The sequence below is a fragment of the Neopelma chrysocephalum genome, unplaced genomic scaffold (assembly GCF_003984885.1).
Source record: "Neopelma chrysocephalum unplaced genomic scaffold, ASM398488v2 Primary Assembly neopelma1_60, whole genome shotgun sequence".
Taxonomy (NCBI): domain Eukaryota; kingdom Metazoa; phylum Chordata; class Aves; order Passeriformes; family Pipridae; genus Neopelma; species Neopelma chrysocephalum.
In genome coordinates, this window is record NW_020897715.1 from 14,816,446 (window position 1) to 14,835,007 (window position 18,562).

General features: G+C 44.2%; 1 protein-coding gene across 3 annotated transcripts; it reads left to right on the top strand.

The window, feature by feature from the left end:
• Positions 1-1,891: 1,891 nt before the first annotated feature.
• On the top strand, positions 1,892-18,548 carry PLA1A (phospholipase A1 member A). 3 transcript variants are annotated; one of them, XM_027681227.1, is made up of 11 exons: positions 1,893-2,057; positions 3,639-3,840; positions 5,118-5,295; positions 6,202-6,310; positions 9,647-9,748; positions 10,565-10,654; positions 11,455-11,634; positions 12,626-12,715; positions 13,174-13,282; positions 16,649-16,813; positions 18,108-18,543. In XM_027681227.1, the coding sequence occupies exons 1-11, from the start codon at positions 1,985-1,987 to the stop codon at positions 18,190-18,192; spliced, it is 1,383 nt and encodes a 460-aa protein (XP_027537028.1). In that variant the 5' UTR covers positions 1,893-1,984; the 3' UTR covers positions 18,193-18,543. The 3 variants fall into 3 exon arrangements, with proteins under 3 accessions (XP_027537030.1, XP_027537028.1, XP_027537029.1); XM_027681228.1 differs by having other exon boundaries at positions 11,467-11,634; XM_027681229.1 differs by lacking the exon at positions 16,649-16,813 and having other exon boundaries at positions 1,892-2,057; positions 18,108-18,548.
• The last annotated feature ends 14 nt before the right edge of the window (positions 18,549-18,562 follow it).

Below are 18,562 nucleotides of genomic sequence, written 5' to 3' on the forward strand. Positions count from 1 at the left end.
TTTTGTGTATTTGTAGAGTTGTTAAATACCAGAATATTGTTTAACAGCTCTGTAAATACACAAAACTAAGCCAGAACTGCACATCTTGGCCACAGTTTTGTTTTACTCTAGGGCTGTAATACTGGTGCCTGCCTTTTATTATAAGGTATTTCAAAATTTCCATAGGACTTGGCAAAGAGTAATATTTGCATCCTGCTACAAAGAGTAGTGCTTATTGCCATAATTTTAAATTTAAAAAAAAATGGAAAGAAGGATTTGCTTGTTTTCTTTAGGTGCTCCAATTTGTTTTATTTTAAGAAATTTGTCATTTTCACAATTACACTGTTGCTCTGAAGGCCTGTATGGACATGTCGCTGCCTAATGGTATGATTTCACAAATTTCTTTCCTTCTTTCTTTAGAAAAATGGAATCAGATCAGTAGAATTTCTGGGTGTACTGAAAAAGGAGTGGGCCCATTGCAGTCCACATGCTTTTATCTTACAATCTGTGAATCAACTTGAGTCTAGTGCTGGGGATGGAGAGATGAAGAGTGGGCTGGAAGCCAGGCATTGGCTATTCGTATTGCAGCTTTCAATCCTGGAAAATTGATTGGGCTGGCAAACTCAATCACATAATTGTGATTGACAAAGGACACTTAGAACCTACTTCTCTGACAATAAGCCAGCTTGATCCTGGGGGCAAGTATTTCAGGATCAGAATGTACCTGTATATGTATCTCTAGGAGGATGCAGATAGGACAGGGCTTCAATATTCCTCCAGGCCAGGCAGCTGATGCTGCCTAACTTCACAGCGAACACTGAAGAAATTTATCTCAGGAGACTTGGAAATAACATTATCTTCTACTTAAAACAGTCCCAAAGCCTTCAGCTGGAGCAAACTGGGGTAAGGAAATTACTGCTATCACTAATAACTGTAAAGAAAAGTCATGTCAGATGCTTTTTGAAATGTCTTTGGCCATTCTTCTGATCAGACTGAAGCAATTTCTTCATTTTGTTGTTCAAATAAAGCCGTTGTAGAATAGTGCCTGGACAGGGAATGTTCCTTCGCTCATTACCCCTCCTGCCATTTAACACAATCAGGGGCAAAACTGCCTTGTTCAGCAAGATGGACCAACACACACTGATGAGACTTAAGAAACAGGTGTGTCCTTACCTGAAAATCCTTCACAGCCAGGGAGATGGTAACACCATATCATGAGTGTCATGTGACGGACTCCTGGTTACATGTTTGGTTGTGAACTTATGCTTCTCCATCTGTATACATCAAAGCAGTAAAGTTTATTATTCAAAGGTCTTTTTAAAGTGTGCACGTTTATGATACTGGTGCATTACTGAGGTCATCTTTTTATTTCCTTTAGTACCTGAAACGCAAACCAAAGGAAAAGTGAAGGTTGTCCCTGCCCTAAGAAATGTACAGTCTGGGCTTATTATGGCAATATGGCCACCAGTGACATTTTAGACCATCTTCCCCCTCACTTTTCAGAAGTAGTCCACTGCTTTGCCTTCTTTTGACTGTTATGGGTATGTGACCAAAAGTAGAAATACAGCAGAGAGACAGCAATGCAAAAGGAAAAAACACAGATGCAAGGCTAGTATGAATCTTCCTGGCATGGACTGACCGCAAAGCCGTCTGAAAAACCAGCGTCCCTAGTCAGAATTTGGCAGAAAAGTCTGACAAAGCACTGTAACTCTATCACTTGCTCGGACTGGTTTCACTAGCTAATTCCTGAAGGAGGAATTTTGCCTCAAGGAAGGAGATGTAAGAAGGAAAGGAGTGTCAGCATCCTTTTTAACCAAATGTCAGCGAAACCTCTGCTTCACACTTTGGCTTATGGTCAAGTAAGGGCAGAGGTAGTTGTCCCTTTGCTTTTTTCCCAAAAGATCACAGGCTGGTTGATCATTAACAGAGTCAAGCTGATCAAGCAACCCACCATAGCTGTTTTTCCCCTGTACAATCCTTGTACTTGTTGTGAATTACCAGGAAGATGGTTGAGGATCTGAAGAGGCTACTGCTTGTTGTTCTTGCTGTCCTCTGGCTGCTCAGCTCAGCACAAGCAGGTAAGAAAAACATGACTCTCTGGCAAGGGATTGAAGGTTTTACATAGAAGGATCTGAATCAATTCTCCCTAAACAACCTGTGTGTCAAGAGGCACTTGAAATAACCTTGTTAGGTGCCAGGGAACAGGCAATGCAAGAATGGTCCTTTCTTCTCCTATGCTTTGAATCAATCAGTCTCAGTGATTTAATTCCAGTAACCTGATTTACAAGAATGATCCAGGTTTACCTGAAGTATAAGGAAGCAGAAAAGGGACCATTTGACCTATAGCACTGGCATCTCCTGCTTTGAAAGCTTAGCAAGTGTAATCTGCAGTAGCTGGGAGGAAATAAAGAAACACCAGGCTTCCATTTCTTTCTTTAATTGTACTGTCAATTAAACTGCTTTTGTGATCACCACTACAGTCCCACATCACCTGCAGCTTCACTGCAATACACCCCCTACCTTACCTTTGCTCATGATCCCCCTCATCCTACACTGTTCTGACACACCTTGTGCTTGCACTAAACCTGCCTTTGCTACTTAAACTGGCTCATGACTTTCATCTTTTCCAAGCTGGTTTCTAAGAATGCCTCTTTCTCCCTTGCCTTCAGTACACAGGAAGACCAAAGTAAACAATAGTAAGGAATAGACCTGTCCCACAGTGGGGAATCCAAATGTTGAATCTCACCCCTTTGTGCTGCACCTTAGGCCATGTTCTGCCTAGTTGGTGTAAAGTATCTTCTAAGAGAAATTAGGAAGACCTGGTTGTTTGATTTAAAAAAAAATAAAATGCTTTATTGTATGTGCTGATTCAAGGCTGTTTCACTTCCTCCAGTCCAGAAAAGGGAAGGTGCATGCATTGTACTGCAGAAGGATGTAACTAGGCCACTTCATAAAGTAATACACATACTGCTAGTCATACATACTGCTAAACTTCCATGTTTGCTTTCTAGCCTAAATTTGCTCAGATTTTTACTAGCTACAGGTTTGAGATTTTTTTCCATCTAGAACAAAGTGTCTTCCAGCAGCTGCCTTCTCCTTCTCATAAAGCATTTTAATCCAGTAAATTAATCAATCTGGAAATTATCATTGACACAATTTTTTTGTCAGCATTTTCATATTTATTTCTGGATTTTTGAAACAACTGTCAGTTAGACTTGTACCTTCTACTAAGCCTACCAGAATTTGAATAGAAATATCCCCATTCAGTGGTGCCTACCTGTTGGCAACCATTTTTTTAAGATCTAATAGCCACCTCAAAAATGTAATTAGTAGCTGGTCTGTGTGGCCAATTTGGTAAAAAAACTCAACAGGACATTATTCACCTTTTGGTAAAACAAGTCTCAGAAGTCAAAGCTACTATGAGATCCATGGTTATCTTCTCCAGCCAGTGCCAGAATTCCATTAAGGGACAAAGAAACAACTTGTCAGTCAGGTAAAATTTCCAAAATAGGCTCATTTTAATTTATGTTCTAACTTTTTAATCTTTATCAATAGAGGTGAAATTGTTACCTTCATTTTCCTAATTAATTAGAATGAGGGTTTTTTTTTCATTACACAGAACACAGACTAAATGTTCTACTCACTCCCTCTTGTTGCAGGGAATACAGACAGACTCTCAGGGCATCACTGCACTGACTTCCAGACAGCAAATTTCCTACGGGGCAGTAAACTTAAGGTCCAGTTTCTTCTGTTCACCTCCTCAAGCCCCAGCTGTGGAGAGCTGATTTTAGCTGATGATGGCATCAAGAACGGCAGCTTCAATAGCAGCTTGGAAACCAAGATCATAATCCATGGCTTCAGGTGAGAGAAAGAAGAGCACTCTGACTAAGTTTTTACTGGAAAATTAAACACTGCTGGGGGGTTCCCAAGCACTGGGTGGGGCCGGCATGGAACTCTCCTGTTTGTATCACCTTCTTTGTTTTCCCAACAGAGTGGGCTGCATGCGAAACACCTGCTAAGAACAGAGGCTGGGGTGCTCAGCCCCAAATTGGACTTGGGAATTGTCTGGGAGTCTGTTGGTGGGCTGGGGCCAAAGGCATGGAACATGCTGCTGGCACCCCTCATTACAACACCACTTAAAGTCCTTTAGTTTGTGATCAGTTGCCTATTTTGTGTGTGCTTCACATTTTTGGAGCCTAAAAAAAGTTAGAAATTAGAATCAATCTCTTTCTTATTTTCTCCCACTGTCTCACTCTCATTCTCTCACTCTCTTTTTCTTTACCTTTTCCTACTTATTTCCTTTTTTCAACCTTTTTAATTAAAAAATCTTTTATTCAAGATTCTTGTCCCTTTAAATTGTGTTCTTGGAGTTCATGTCCAACAGCTTGGATTAATGAGCCACTTAGAAGCCCCGGCAGATACATTATACTTCTATTCTTGAAACTGCCATCATTCTGCAAGCTTATTTTACTGTGCCATTTTTCACTCACATGTGACCATATAACATTATTTGTTTTGAAATGCAAATGCCTGAATAGAAAGTGCATAAAAGACCAGGATGAAACCACAGCAGATGTTGCAGGGTCTTCTCAGAAAACCAGCTGTTGCCTCCATGTGACATACCACACACTTCACCAGATGGTATTAGGAAAAGTGGGTAGAACATAGCCTCCTCAGTTGGCCTTGAATTCTTGAATATAGATTATTTTTTTTAACTGTCTAGAGATGAGGAAACATAGCAGTGAAAGACTAAGTGATTTGGCCAAGGACTTCCTGCGAGTTGGTATCAGAGAAGAATCCAGGTGTTTCTGGTCAGCTCACTTACTCCAGGTGGGCTCTGTGGTGGCTGAATTAAGCACCACAGCAAGACTGAGATCTCAGCCTGAGCCCTGCAAATGTTATATCATTCATTAAAATATCTGGTTACCTCCTGAATCAGTGCATTCTGGAAAGTGTTATTACACCACCACAAAAAGAAAAAAAAATCCAGGTGTGGGTGTCTAACACCAGAAATAACTTTCAGCAACTGTCTGGCAGCCTTCTCTGAGACATGTGAAGCTCCAGCACCAGTGAACAACATACTGGCACGTGCCCTTCTTTGGAAACACCTAACATCCTTGTTTCTGATGTTTCCACAGGGCTTTGGGTACCAAGCCCTCCTGGATTGAAGGGCTTGTCCAAGCCATACTGCACACAAGCCGGGTGAACGTGATCGCAGTAGACTGGGTTTATGGGTCTACGGGAGCCTATCCCTCTGCAGTGGAAAATGTCACACAGCTGGCTCTCTCCATCTCACAATTCATCAGCAAGCTCCTGGTAAGGCTACTACGCATTTCCAGTGTGGGGGTTCATGGCCGGAGGACATAATTCATGCCAACAATCCAGAGAACTGCTCCCAGTCTGCTGTCTCCAGGAGCTGGCCAAGTGGGCTTTTTATTCTAGAGTCTTCTTTTTTCCCCCTCTCTTAGTCCAGGCTTGAGCATAACACCCTTTTTCTTCTTTCTCTTGAGTTTTGACATTTGCTGGAAAAAATCCCAGTTGTCAGCTGCCTCTCCAGCCCAAGACAAACCTAAAGCATGCCTTGGGTTTTCTCAGATCCAGACTTCACTAGGCAGTCTTCTGCTCAGAAATTTTGTCCAGAAAGCTGGAGGGAATGAGATTTGAGGCTGTATTATATTTGCTTTGGGCTTCAGATATACCCCCCAGTAGCTGGAAATACCCAGATGTGCCCCACCCGGTTTGTTCCTGCACAGCACGGCTGAACAACAGTTCTGCAGTGAGGGTGATAAATCTTTGTGTTAACCAGCTATGCATAAACTCTCCATGAAACGTTTGCACTGCTAACCCAGACTGCATAGCACAGGAGTCCTGGTTATGCACCACGTTGTGCACAGTCTGAAGGAAACTGTGGGAAGAGAAGCTACAGGCTGTGTACTTATGAATGGGAGATTCTGACCAACCTGGTTAGGGCTAGGTTTGCATCTGTGGACCTAAAGAAAGACTCTGAAAAACAGAAAGGGCAATACTTATCATTCCCTTACCTATTTGGTTTTCCATTCTCAAATCTTCATTCGCGAAGCCTAGCTATGATGATGGTTTTCCATTGTACAGCTCAAAAGTAATTCTACATTAGAAGAATTACAGAGCTGCTGTGTGGGGCGGGACACGGTATTTCACCTTTCTGCTACAGAAACATTACTTTGTATTATTGTAAATCTGCAGGCCCTGGGGGTCTCAAGGACATCTATCCACATCATTGGGGTAAGCCTTGGTGCGCACGTTGGGGGCCTGGTGGGGCACTTCCATGGCGGTCAGCTGGGACGGATAACAGGTATCATAAAACTGAGTCTTGGATCCTCACACGTTCTTCAAGAGGGAGAATGAAAGAGCGAGGAAGGGGGGTCATTCAGAGTGGTCTTTTAATTACATAAGGGCTCATTAGATTCGAGCTTATGGGCTTCTTCCCAGCTCCAGAAGAGTCTGCCAGTGACTTTCCAGTCATCAGTCCCCTCCACGCTGCCAGAAGAATGCATGTATTTGCAAAAGGGTCCTTCCAACTCTGCTCCACTCTTCAAATTGATGCCAGCTTAGAAGAATATGAGGTCTCATGACCAGTGAAAACCCACAGCACCCACATGCCTTGCTTCCAAATTATAGCATGTATACCTGTATGATTCTTAAAATTAAAGCCCACACTGCAATTCATTGTGGGGGAAGCAGCAAGAGTGAGCCGTTCTGCAGGCAAATGTGAGCTGAGAGCCAAGGGGACAGCAAGGTAGGCAGTGGCAGTGGCCTCACTGCTAAGGGACACAGTCCTACCCTGTCCAGGCAAGAAGAGCCGAGCAGGTCCAGTGACAGAAGCCAGGGCCATCCACAGTCCAGTGATCACTAGGCAAGTTTGTAGTGATAAGACAAGCCCAAGGTCAAGCTGGGAAGTCAAGTCAGCAGGATAAAAGCAGGACCAGCAGGACACAGGGCTGGGCATGGCATCTCTACAACACAGCTCAGCCAAGGAACACAGTCAAGAGCCTGAGCCAATGTTGGGAGGACTCAGATGAGGCCTCTTGCTGTTCTCTCCCACAAGTCAGCTGTTTTTACAGTAGGCTGGTCTAAGGCCACACAGCTGTACCAAGTCAGAGCTGACCTTAAACACAGAGAGCCAGACTCCTGGGTGTGAGGAAGAGGTTGAAGTGGGGAAATTACAGAGCAAGATGGTTATAGGCCGATCCTGCCATTTAGTGTTTTTGATCCACTCAGGGCCTTGTCAGCCTTTAGTTATAGAGCATGAATAGACTCACAGAATTATTTAGGTAAGAAGTGACCTTGAAAGGTCTCTAGTCCACACACCATCACCACCACCCCTCCCTCCTTCTCAAAGCGTGGCTGCCTTGTAAGTCATATCGGGTTACCTAGGGTTTTGTTAAATTCTGGGAATCCCCAAGGACAGAGATTCATTTGTATAGGAGGGAAAATGCCACCAAGAAGGAGAAGACATAAAGTCTGCAGTAGTGTGACCACGGCTCCCAGTCTGCCTCAGCCCTTGCTAGTCTGTCTCACAGAGGTATCCTCAAGAAGGATCTCACTGCACACTTGGCAGGGCAGTCCAAGGAAATGTTGGCTCAGCCTTTACGTGTCATAACTACCCACACTGTATGAAATACAGGCATTTCTTAAGAGGAATTGAGTTTCGTGTTGGGCCCTTTTTTAAGCTGTGAATCAAAGTTTACATTAGGAGGAAATTGGAGTAGCCACTGTCCTGCATCAGGATTTTATGATCAGCAACATCTTCAGATGAGCAGAAGCAGACACATTCCCACGAAACCACGGTAATTAACTTCAAAGTTAAGGACTTTTTCCCTTTATGTTGTCTAATGTAATAAAAGCTCTGTAAATTTATTTATTCCTTTAAATTTTTAACTCTACTAGAATACAATCCCTTTTCCTCATTTCTGTTTGTGCTATGATTTCACAGGCACACTGAGCATTGCAGATTCCAATTCAGATTTAAGAGCCTGAAGATAGGTGGGATTAGATCCAAGATATGTGTGATCTCATCTCCTGCCTCTTCATACACATGCATACACTCACAGAGGAATGTGATCCCAGAGCCACAATTTGCTGATGTGTTTTCAGTCACGTAAGAAATGCTGTGTGGAGCAAAACCAGAGCAAGTCTTGGGGATTAGAGCACACACTTTATTTTTGTGAAGTGAGTTTCCTTAACCCATGCCTGTTCTAGTGGATATCTCTGTGTGCAAGAAAGCAAATGGTGTAGGAGCTGGAATGAACAGCCCTTATCCAAAAGCAAGCACTCAGAAAAGAGCAATTTGTTTCAATACTTGCAGAGGAAATGAAAAAGCCTGAAGGAATTTGTTTGCATACTCTTTAGCTTCAGTGAATAGTTTTCTTAGCTGCTGAGGATGTACATCTCAATGGAGTTCGTGCATGTGCTTGGAGGAGGTAGGGATGGAGAATAGAGAATAGAAAGGTGCTTACCCCGAAGCTCTGTTGGAATTGACTGGTGCTCATATTAGGCATTTCTACCTCTTTGGGAAGAAATTTAGGCTATACCAAATAACATTTTTCAGTATCTTTGAAAGCTTTTAAGTGCAACTTGTTCTGTAGAAATGGGTGGGGAACCTCTCAGCTTATCAAGATTAAAGAACATTAAAGATCCATTGTTAGCTATTATTATAGAAAGAACAGGAAATAATCTTTTTTCCTTCTTTTCCTTTTCCTCCTTCCCTCTGCCTTCAAAAACAGAGACGTCAGTTTGGGTATTGTTGATATTGCCTTCTCCATAGAGAATTAAGGGGACTGAGTCAAAGCAGTGAAACCAACCAGTTCTGAGGCTAAGTGGCATGTGGAGCAGAGCTGCTTCTTGAACTGTTGTTGCCTGGGGAGGCAAAAAAAAATCTTGTGAGGTTACTTTTCCATAAAAAGTGAATAGGATAAACTTTAGAAAAAATTACCTTTAACCTGTTCCTTGGTATTGCCAAGGATAATTTTAACTGTATTCCTTTGAATCCCTAGAAGTTGCTCTAGGAGCAAGTTTTAGGCTAAAATGTAGATGATTGCTAAAGACTCAATTTTATTTGTGGGGAGAGGGCTCAGAAGCCTCTGTTTTAAAATTCTTTGATAGTATGAAACTTTGGTAGTGCTTAGGTTGGCTAATGCCTGGGGTGCTGAATTCATCACCTAACTGCTGATCTTCAGTGACATTTCTCAGACTGTAGTGCTAATACAGATGACATTACAATTAGGAAGGTATTAAAAGTTTGATTCTCTTTCACCAAAAATCAAAAAGACACCATGCACTCACTCTGACAGAGGTATTTGAAGCTCAGTCCTGGCTTTACAGCTTAGAAACTTTTGGTACAACACTGCTAAAGGGGTGTGGAATACTGCATGACAAGGCAATGAAGCTGCAATGGAAGTTAGAGATGGCAGATACTATTTTGGAGCATGGGGGAGTTGGGATTAAATGATCTTTTAAGGGCCATTCCAACCCCTTAATAGTATATGATTCGGTAATTAGTGTGACCTGGGAATAATTTATTACTGCTGCCTAGCAACATCTTTAACATTTTGGATAAAATAACTGGTCCAGAAATAAGAAAGAGGGGGCTGAAGAGTACTTGTTGTTGAGATGTTTGATTTTGTTACAGCCCTGGATCCTGCAGGCCCTAAGTACACCAGAGCCAGCCCCGAGGAACGCCTGGATCCTGGGGATGCCCTCTTTGTGGAAGCCATTCATACCGATGCTGACAGTAAGCTGGCTTCCATCTTCTTCGGCCTGGGCTTCTGTTCCTCCTGACATCATTAGTGCTAAGGAGTCTGTAGGTCATTGTCCCTTTTTTGCCAGACTACCATGAGTTCAGGTTCACTATGAGGAAGTTTCTTGTTTAGATAGGCTTAAGATGAATTTATACCCCAGAGCACTTCAAGCAACAGACAAGCGGATATTGCTACAGCAGAGTCAGTTTATGCAGAACTGGTTTGGCATGACTTCTACCCCCTGAAGGAATTTATATGTCTAGTCTTACTCTGCCTTTTCCCACCTGATGTAAAAGAGGTGCCATGGAGAGTGCTTATCAGAAAGTAACAGAGCCAAACCAGCAGCTGGTGCAACAGCAAAGTAACTCCTCTAAAGCACTTAAGGTCTTCGTAGGCAGAACCTGTGCTGAAGAATAATGTGGTGTCTTTTAGTTGCACCTTTTGTCTGGGGATCAGGGAAACCTTTATCAACATAACTCTCAATTATGCTTCATAATCCCACATTAAGGCTGTGGTCAGCTTTGTTCTCCTTTATGTAGAATCAAGAACCAGAGTTGCTGAGGTGGTGGTTAAGCCACTGTTCCCAGTCACTTTAATGGCAGGGGCTGGAGCACTCTCTGCTCCATGCAGCAAACCTGCGCAATGTAGGAATGCAGAAGCAGGAAATCTGGCCTTGATGTCTCCAGCACTGGAGCTGGCTCCAGCACTACTAATGTTCAACCAGTTATTGGGACCTGTCATAAACATGTAGGGTAAAGCCTACAGAAGAGCCAAGTCTGAGAATGAAGTGGCATTTCACCTCCTTTCAGATTTCGGGATCCGGATTCCTGTAGGCCACATCGATTATTTTGTCAATGGAGGCAAAGATCAGCCAGGATGCCCCCGATTCATCTCTGCAGGTGAGAACGTTCTCTGGCCAAGCAAAAGGCCATTTAGCACACTGTGAAAATGCTGTTTGGCAAGCAGCTCCTGCTACAGCCACGGCAGACAGCAAAGCGAGAGAAACGTATTCATGGCCCACATCTCTTCTCAGCAGTACAAGAAGCAGCTGAAATTAAAATCACATACAGATCAAGCATCTTGGCAGCACCCCTGTAAAGAGATGTGATTTTAGTGACACCTCTCTAAGCCAAAACCCTGGCATCAGTAGAGATGACACTTTTGTTAGAAAGGCTGTTAGGTACCACTAGAAAAAGCTTCTTTTTGTTTTCATGCTGCAAGCTGTGTCAATTCTTAGACAGCTTGTACAATTACTGCCCTCTCCTTCTAGAGAATAGGACATTACGTAGTAAATGGTGTGGATTCATTCAACATTCAAATATGTTCTGTATGAGTCAGCTGCATTGAGGGTCAGGTTACATGGGACATTTATGGTACCTCACTTCCCATAGCTGGGGTTCCAGTGCAGGTGGGAATCAAAGCTACTTTACTGCTTTGCAGAGAGCTTGGGACCTCATCGATGGTACACTGATGGAGACATGGCAGCCCTGTGGTCCTCCTCTTTGGAGGGACTCTGTTAATCTGGGAGATGCATTTCTAACTTCCTGCATAACTTCTCTTGTAGTGGGATCTGGGCTTGTAGTCACAGAGATGCTCTGCAAAATTTTATTAATGGAAAGGGATCACTACAGTTCCTTGGGAATGTGCAAAAAGACTGAAGCCATCAGAAAGGCTCATGGCTGCTTCTCTCTGATTGAAGTTTTCCTTGCAGGCTATAACTACCTGATCTGTGATCACATGCGGGCTGTACATCTCTATATCAGCGCTTTGAAACATTCCTGTCCAATCGTGGGGTTTCCCTGTGCAAGTCATCAAGAGTTTTTAAATGGTCATTGCCTGGACTGTGCAGAACGCTTCCTGTCCTCCTGTCCCAGAATAGGTACAGTAATAGCATGAGACTTTCTTGGAGCAGATGACAATGCATTCCTGATGGGTATCAGTGCAGAGCACAGTATGCAGTTCAGATTCTCTGAGCACGATTTGCTTTAGATCTCTTTGGAAAGAGTGAGAAGCTGTTTCATTTTCAGGCTTCTATAGAGACATTATAAAAGTTCATATTTCATAGGCCCCACAGATGAGTTGAAAAAGAGTTTCCAGAATCACCTGCCTAATAAGTGGGCAATTACCTCAAAAAAATGTCTTGTTTAGAGAAGCAACTGGAAATTTTAGCTCAAGCCTGAAGTCTCATTCTTCTGCACCACTTGTTGCTGAGTCACCTCCTTTTCATAAATTTCTGCCACGGTTACCCCAAAGATGAGCTCCCTGGACTGGGAGAAGGTAATAGATGCCTCTTTTAGGCTTCTGAAACTGGACTGTGGAATGAGGGCAGAAAGTGTCCTCTGGTGCTATTTGCAGCATGGTACCAGAGGAACACAAAGAGAGGCCTCTTTTGGCATAAATTCCCTCATATCAGCCACCCCTTCCCCACCTCACCAAGCGATACTGCCGGCTAACCAGTGGTGCAGGCCTCAAGTTATGGTGGTCTTCTCACTTGACCAAGAAATTAAATTTCCCCACACCTTGTGTTTGCACTGTCATTTACATCTGCACTAAGTTTCCTGGCTTGGTAGTCTTTAGTCCTGCTAATTTTGCACAGATGCAACTGATAGCACAGTTTGTTAGCAGAAGAATGAAAAAAAGCCACCAAGAGATTCTCCGGTGCTGATTACAGGGGTAGACAGAATAGGTTTTCTGCGGAAATCTGTCAAACAGACACCACAATCTTGTACTTGCTCTGATTTACACTGGTATGAAAAAGGGATCCGTTCCCCAAGACAGGGGAGTTGGGCAGGGTGAGTGGATTTATAGATTATATTTCTGTCCTGTGTCATTCATGGCTTTTCCTGCACTGGCTTTAATTCTTCCTACAGGCCTGCTGGAGCAGGCAGGTGTCAACATGAGTAAGCTGCCCAAGGAAGTGAAAGTTTATTTAATGACCAGTCCTTCAGCCCCATTCTGCGGTAAGTAGAAGGAGAAAAAAATTAGTCGGAAGAGTGTTGACCAAATAAGGCAGATCCTCTGGGGAGCCCAGGTAGTTACAACACACTATCTCCATCAGAATCAGCTGCTGTGGCCCAGAGAGTCTGAGAGACACAGCTGAAGAGCAATAACCCTGCACATCTCCCCCATAAAGCCCTTCAACAGATTTATTAGAGTGGGCACAGCCCTGGGCTAACACAGCCACATGGCTTCAGGAGTAAAGTAAAGGGGATTGAAAATACCTGTCTGTTCACACTGGACTGTACAGACATGCCCCCTGTGCCTCACATAGCACAGAGACTAGATTCCTTCTTATGTCTGTTTAACTTTCTTTCTGCTGGTGGGGCCAGGGAATGAGTGCTAGAGCCCCTCTTTTGGCATGGGTAGGTCTGAGTGATAGTACCTGCCCTCACTCCCACTCACTTTGCTTTTTGCTCAGTCTATCACAGCCTGGTTGAGTTCCACTTGCAGAAGAAAAGAAGCACAGTCACTAGCATTGAGATCACTTTCTTCAGCAACAGCACCAAGGACACAGCAAAGATCACCATGTGAGTGACAGTGCATGCTTTTCTGGCCTGTTTTCTCCCGGCTCCATGTGTAAGGATATTCATCCTGGTCCAGGAAAGGCACAGTAACAGCATATTTCCCTGAGTGATGAACCACAACCTTTCTTCTTGAGACCCTCCTCATTTACCTTAAAGGCCCTCAAGAATCAGGCATGTGCTACTGTTACCCAGTAACCTTGACTAGGTCCACGCCTTCCCTGACTGCACAAAGCAGTAGGAATACTCTGGGATCCCCAGATTTGTATACTTCTGTGTGGCTATGCAGGTTCCTTTTCTACACCATACCCTTACCTGGTGCCAATTTTAACCCCAGTCACTGTCAGATAGTTATTAACCCTATTCTGCCTGACAGAGAGGACTACAGCAAGACCCATCCACCAGAGCATCCAGGTTGATGAACTTGGTGGCTTAGACATTTCTCTTGACACCCGATAGGACAGAAGTTGCAAAGTGGAAACTGCATTTCTGCAGAAATGTCTTCAGTAGCTTGTTGCCTCTGCAGTGATGCAGCGATGCTCTCAGGCTCCTCTTGCAGGGAAAAGTCCAGGGGCAGGGGACCTGCGTAGGCAGAAAAATCTCTCTTGAAAGCACCATCCTTCTCCAAACTGTATCTGAATTAAAGGACCAGACTCCTGTTCCGCAGCTCTTACCACAAGGGGTTCTCCCCACCACAGAGAAACTCCCTAGAAGTCGTCTTCACTTCTTCCTACACCTTCTAGCCCACTACTGTGGACTGGGAACCACAATGCAGCTGACACTTGCTGCTGGCTGCCTCAGGAAGCAGGAAAGCAGCCTGTTAAAGAGCCCCAGCCATCTCTCCTGGGATAAGAGGGGTTCCAATGCTGGACTCCCACACAGTCCTTACTGCTAGCCAAAACATCGTGACCTGAAGCTAATTGCCCCAGCATCAGTCCTGGAGCACCAGGAGGGAGGGATGAGAAACGGGGAAGGAGAAGCAACGCTCTAGGGTACTCTCCAGTGTGAGCTTAGTCACACATTTCCATTCAGGCACTGCAATATGGAGTTTGTACTCCACCTTGGTGGAGCTCAGTCTGTTCAACTCCTCCCTGCTTGGAAGCCAAATCTGCCTTTTCCACAGATGCAGGAGGGAGGAAATAGTAACACCTAGGTTAGGTCAGGATCCGTACAGCACTTCTGCAGTTATCAGACACAGGGTTTGGTATGTGTGTCCAGCAGGAGGCATGGGAGCGCTGGAGGGAAAGGCTGCCCGAGGAAGTGAGCCAGGCAGGCAATCCCGAGGCTTTGCTGTACCCTCCGGTTTTAATGAGGCAGCAGAGTTATAGGAGGGTATCCTATCCAGAGAAACCCTGGGGGAAGAGTAGCTGTGGTTCATTTAAATGCCTTCCAAAGCAGCACATGGCTAAACTGAAAAATTTGCTTACATCAATAAACCTGCCGATTTGAGAGTATAAAATTGAAGATATCCCTTTTAATTCCCACTAGTAGCAAAGGGCAAACTTCCCCACTCTAGGCAAAGCTCAGCCTTCCAGTGCAGTCAAGCTCAGAGTATCAAATGGGCATCTAAACATAGATCCTCACACTGCAGTTCAGACGCTGATCGATCACTGACTTATTTGAGATAATCTGACATGTGTATCATCCTGCTGTTTCCTAGAAGTGCAGAGAGACTTACAGCTCGTCTCAAATCTTCAACAACTCCCATGGTTGTGACTTTCCTCACATTGCTCTTCTCCTCTCCCAAATATCAATTCCAATCTCACTCCTCAGGATGCTATTACCCCACACATTGCTCAAAGTGCCCCAAGAGACATGTCCTCAAGCTTCAATAGCTGACACAGGGCTGATGAGTAAGGAGCTTGTAACACAGAACACTTCCCAACTGCATTTGCTATTTTCTTACACATCATATGACATTATCCCCTATATCCAAGAAAACATACCTCTGAAGCCAGCCAGACTCCTACATCCATCCAAAGGTTTTGCAGGGTTGGACCAAGTGTCAGTCCTGAGAGTGACTTCTTCAACTTGCTCAGCTGTACTGTGTTCTTCTGTCCTAGGGCAGGGCTGGGTCCTGCCCATGGATAGTACGCAGTAGAGAGATGGCCTCCTTTTGCTATCCATTTGCTATCCATTTTTCACTTTTATAACCACAATTTTGTGATGCTTCCTATTTTAAGCAGCTTCAAGGCAGACACAGTCAGACACACAAAACCTGCAGCAACTACTACTGCAGTCTAAGGGAGGGAGTGGATAAACTGGTGTGGGTTGGCTGGAGGATGCTGTGAGTGCAGCTGTCAGCCCGCTCCCGGGAGCTACTTTGAGTAGCAGAATTGTAGGCTCTTCCTGACCCTTTCGTCATCTCTCCCCTTTCTCTACCATCAGGCAGTCACCCAGGTGCTTCTGGGATCGCGCCAAGTCAGCTACACACATATTCTTCATGAGCACAGGGAAATCAGTTATCTCCAGGCTCTCAGAGGTCCCATTGGATGGACTCCACAGAAGGACTTAAAATGTCTGGGCAGCACACTTCTGTAACACATGACCAACTGGGGTCTGATCATTGCCTGTTCACCAAGCCTCTGTCACTGCTCAGTTCACATTACCTCGGTAAGAGCATAGGGACAGACAATGGTCCCTCTACCTAGCATCCCACCTTCAACATGATCAAAAGCAAATACCTAGAGAAGAGTATAAAAAATGTCAGTGTAAGCAGGTGGCAATACTTCCCCAAAGTTTCCTGTTGTCTAGCTACATCTCAGGGACTTTCAGAGCAAAAGGTGAGATCTTTATCGTTACTAGCTTTTGTCTTCCACAAACTTGTCCAGTCCCCCTCCCATGACTTGTACAGCCACGTAAACTTTCTGGCATTCATAACATCCTACAGCAAGGATTTCAACAGCTGAAATTGTACTCTGCTGTGTGCAATCTTTTTGAGCCTGCCACTTCTTAGCTTTCTTTGATGACCCTTAGTTCGTGTATTGGAAGAAATGGTGAATAACTGGCCACTATCCATGCCATTCACAATTTCATGGATGTTGATCTATGTAGCACTTACCTCTCTGTAGCAAGCTGAGCAATGTTTCAATCTACATGCAACAGCTAGAAGAGTGGTTGTAATTGTGTGATGTAAGGAAGGATATTTATACAGAAATATTCCTGGCTACAAAGATAAAACATGGAGAGACAGCCAGTAAGATGCTCATGCAATGCCCTGTTTTGACAGATGAGTCTTCTCACTCCATTTTATTATGTCAGTGCTTCACAATAATACTGCAGGTTCCTCCAGTGTTTCCATGGATCTGCACATGGCTTGCATCTGCAGGTTGATTGAACATTCTCCCTCACATCTCTCACCCTGCCTTGCAGACCTACGCACCAGGACATGGGCAAACGGCTGCTAGCCCACCAAGTTCCCCTCTGCCAAATAAACAGCGTGACACTGAAGTATATCCCAAAAAACCGGATTTGGAGAAGGGATGAGCCATCCATTGTTGGCAAGTTCTGTGTGGCGCCGCTGCCTCTCAATAGTAGGTGAGTCAGAGGAATATCTTACGGGGATACACTAAGCCTATGGATTCAGCTTGTGGTTTGAAACAATGCATTCTTTCTCCCTTTTGGATAAACAAGTAAAGAGGTTTCTCACCTCTGTGTCCCTATGTAACTCGTTTTCTGTCTGTGAAAGAGAAAAGCTACCAAGCTAGTTTTCTAGTTTTCTAAAATTCTTCCCCCAGGATAAAAGCATTGTGCCATGGAAGGAAAATGGCTGCAACTCACATCACCTTGAAGCTACTTAAGTCACAAACCATGGCAAAAGCTGGTACTAACTAGAATTTATTCCTTTTGTCCTTCCTTGCCCTCTCCATCTTCCTCTGTCTAAAATGGGCCCCCATCTGAAACATGACAGGTGAACATTTTTCAGGATGAGACAACAGAAGACCAGTAATATATTTCTGCTTCTTATACAGGAAGGTTTAAAAGCCCTAAGGCTATAGACAACTGTTTTGGCATCTTCTATGCCAGACATTGTAGAGTATATGCCTTCAGCTACAGTTACCTTTTCTGGAGTAAATGCAGCCAAGTCCTTCTCCATAATACAATATTCTTGCCAGGCATTTTGCAGGTCCAAAGTTCTTGCAGGCAGGACAAAATAGCTGGGTCTATACTGACAAATTAAACTCTGTGCACATTGCTTCTGAGATGCTGACTCCAGGCTGAAGCAAGGTAGTGGGTACTTCAAAGCATGGAAAACCAGAAGGCAAACTGGGCTCACATTCAAATTCTGTTTTGATGGGCAGTAAGGAGCCTCAAGCTCTCAACAGTAAAAATACATCCAGTAGGGCCAGGGGAAAAAAAGCATTCCTATGTAAATACCAGGCACTTCCTTTAGTATAAGGACTATTCCTTACTAGCATGTTTTGCACCCCAAAGTTGGGATGGATGTGCAGATACATGGCTTTTATCACTTATGAATGGGACAGCAAGGCATATTGCCTTAAAGATGTGCTAACCTGCACCCCTGGGAGCACTGCACTTGGCTCTGACAGAGGTAGAAAGCTGTAGAGTTGCTTTAAACTGTGCTCCCATCACTAAACTGGAAGCACTCAGAGCAACAATGGTTGCTGCTAGGAGGGGGCGGTGGAAAGGTGAAGGACACAACCACATATGTACCCTTCCAGCCAATTTATCCCAGCCAGGGCACAGCACCCTGTTCACTGTACCCTTGCAAAGCAGAACCAGGTCCACCAGCACCTTGCTTGGTTCTGTGTTAGGATAGCAACCTCCACCTGCTGATGTCCAGCCTGACTTCTTTGTGCTCTTCCCACAGCCGGACAATGTCATGCCTGCCCTGGAACCTCACTCTCCCCAGCAAAACAGACATCTCCTATGACCTACCCACTGCTTGTGCCTAGCACCGCCTTTGGGATACACAAAACCAGAAAGGAGTCCTAAACCTATTGCTGCTCTCTGCTCACAGGTGATACTTTCACCATAAATCTGGATGGGTTTCTTGCTCCCTGCATGGGGACAGGATATCAAGAAAAAGAAGTGTGTGAAATATCAGCAAGTACAAGGTTAACTGGTTACAGCAAAACCTCTCAGTTAAAAGACTGGATTGAACTTTTATCTCACAGGTTCTGTAGCCAGCTCTGAAAGGGAGACAGGCAAGTCATTTATCTCAATGTTTGTATCTGTGTGAAAGAAGGAGGAGATAATATACTCTTTGTACAGTGGGAGTATTGGTATGATTAATTTGTGTTTTATAAGAAAGCGTCCTGAAAT

Coding starts and splice junctions, on each gene's coding strand:
- PLA1A (XM_027681227.1), top strand. CDS start 1,985: ATGGTTGAGGATCTGAAGAGGCTACTGCTTGTTGTTCTTGCTGTCCTC. Junction 2,058..3,638: donor GCTCAGCTCAGCACAAGCAG/GTAAGAAAAACA, acceptor CTCTTGTTGCAG/GGAATACAGACAGACTCTCA. Junction 13,283..16,648: donor GACACAGCAAAGATCACCAT/GTGAGTGACAGT, acceptor CCTGCCTTGCAG/ACCTACGCACCAGGACATGG.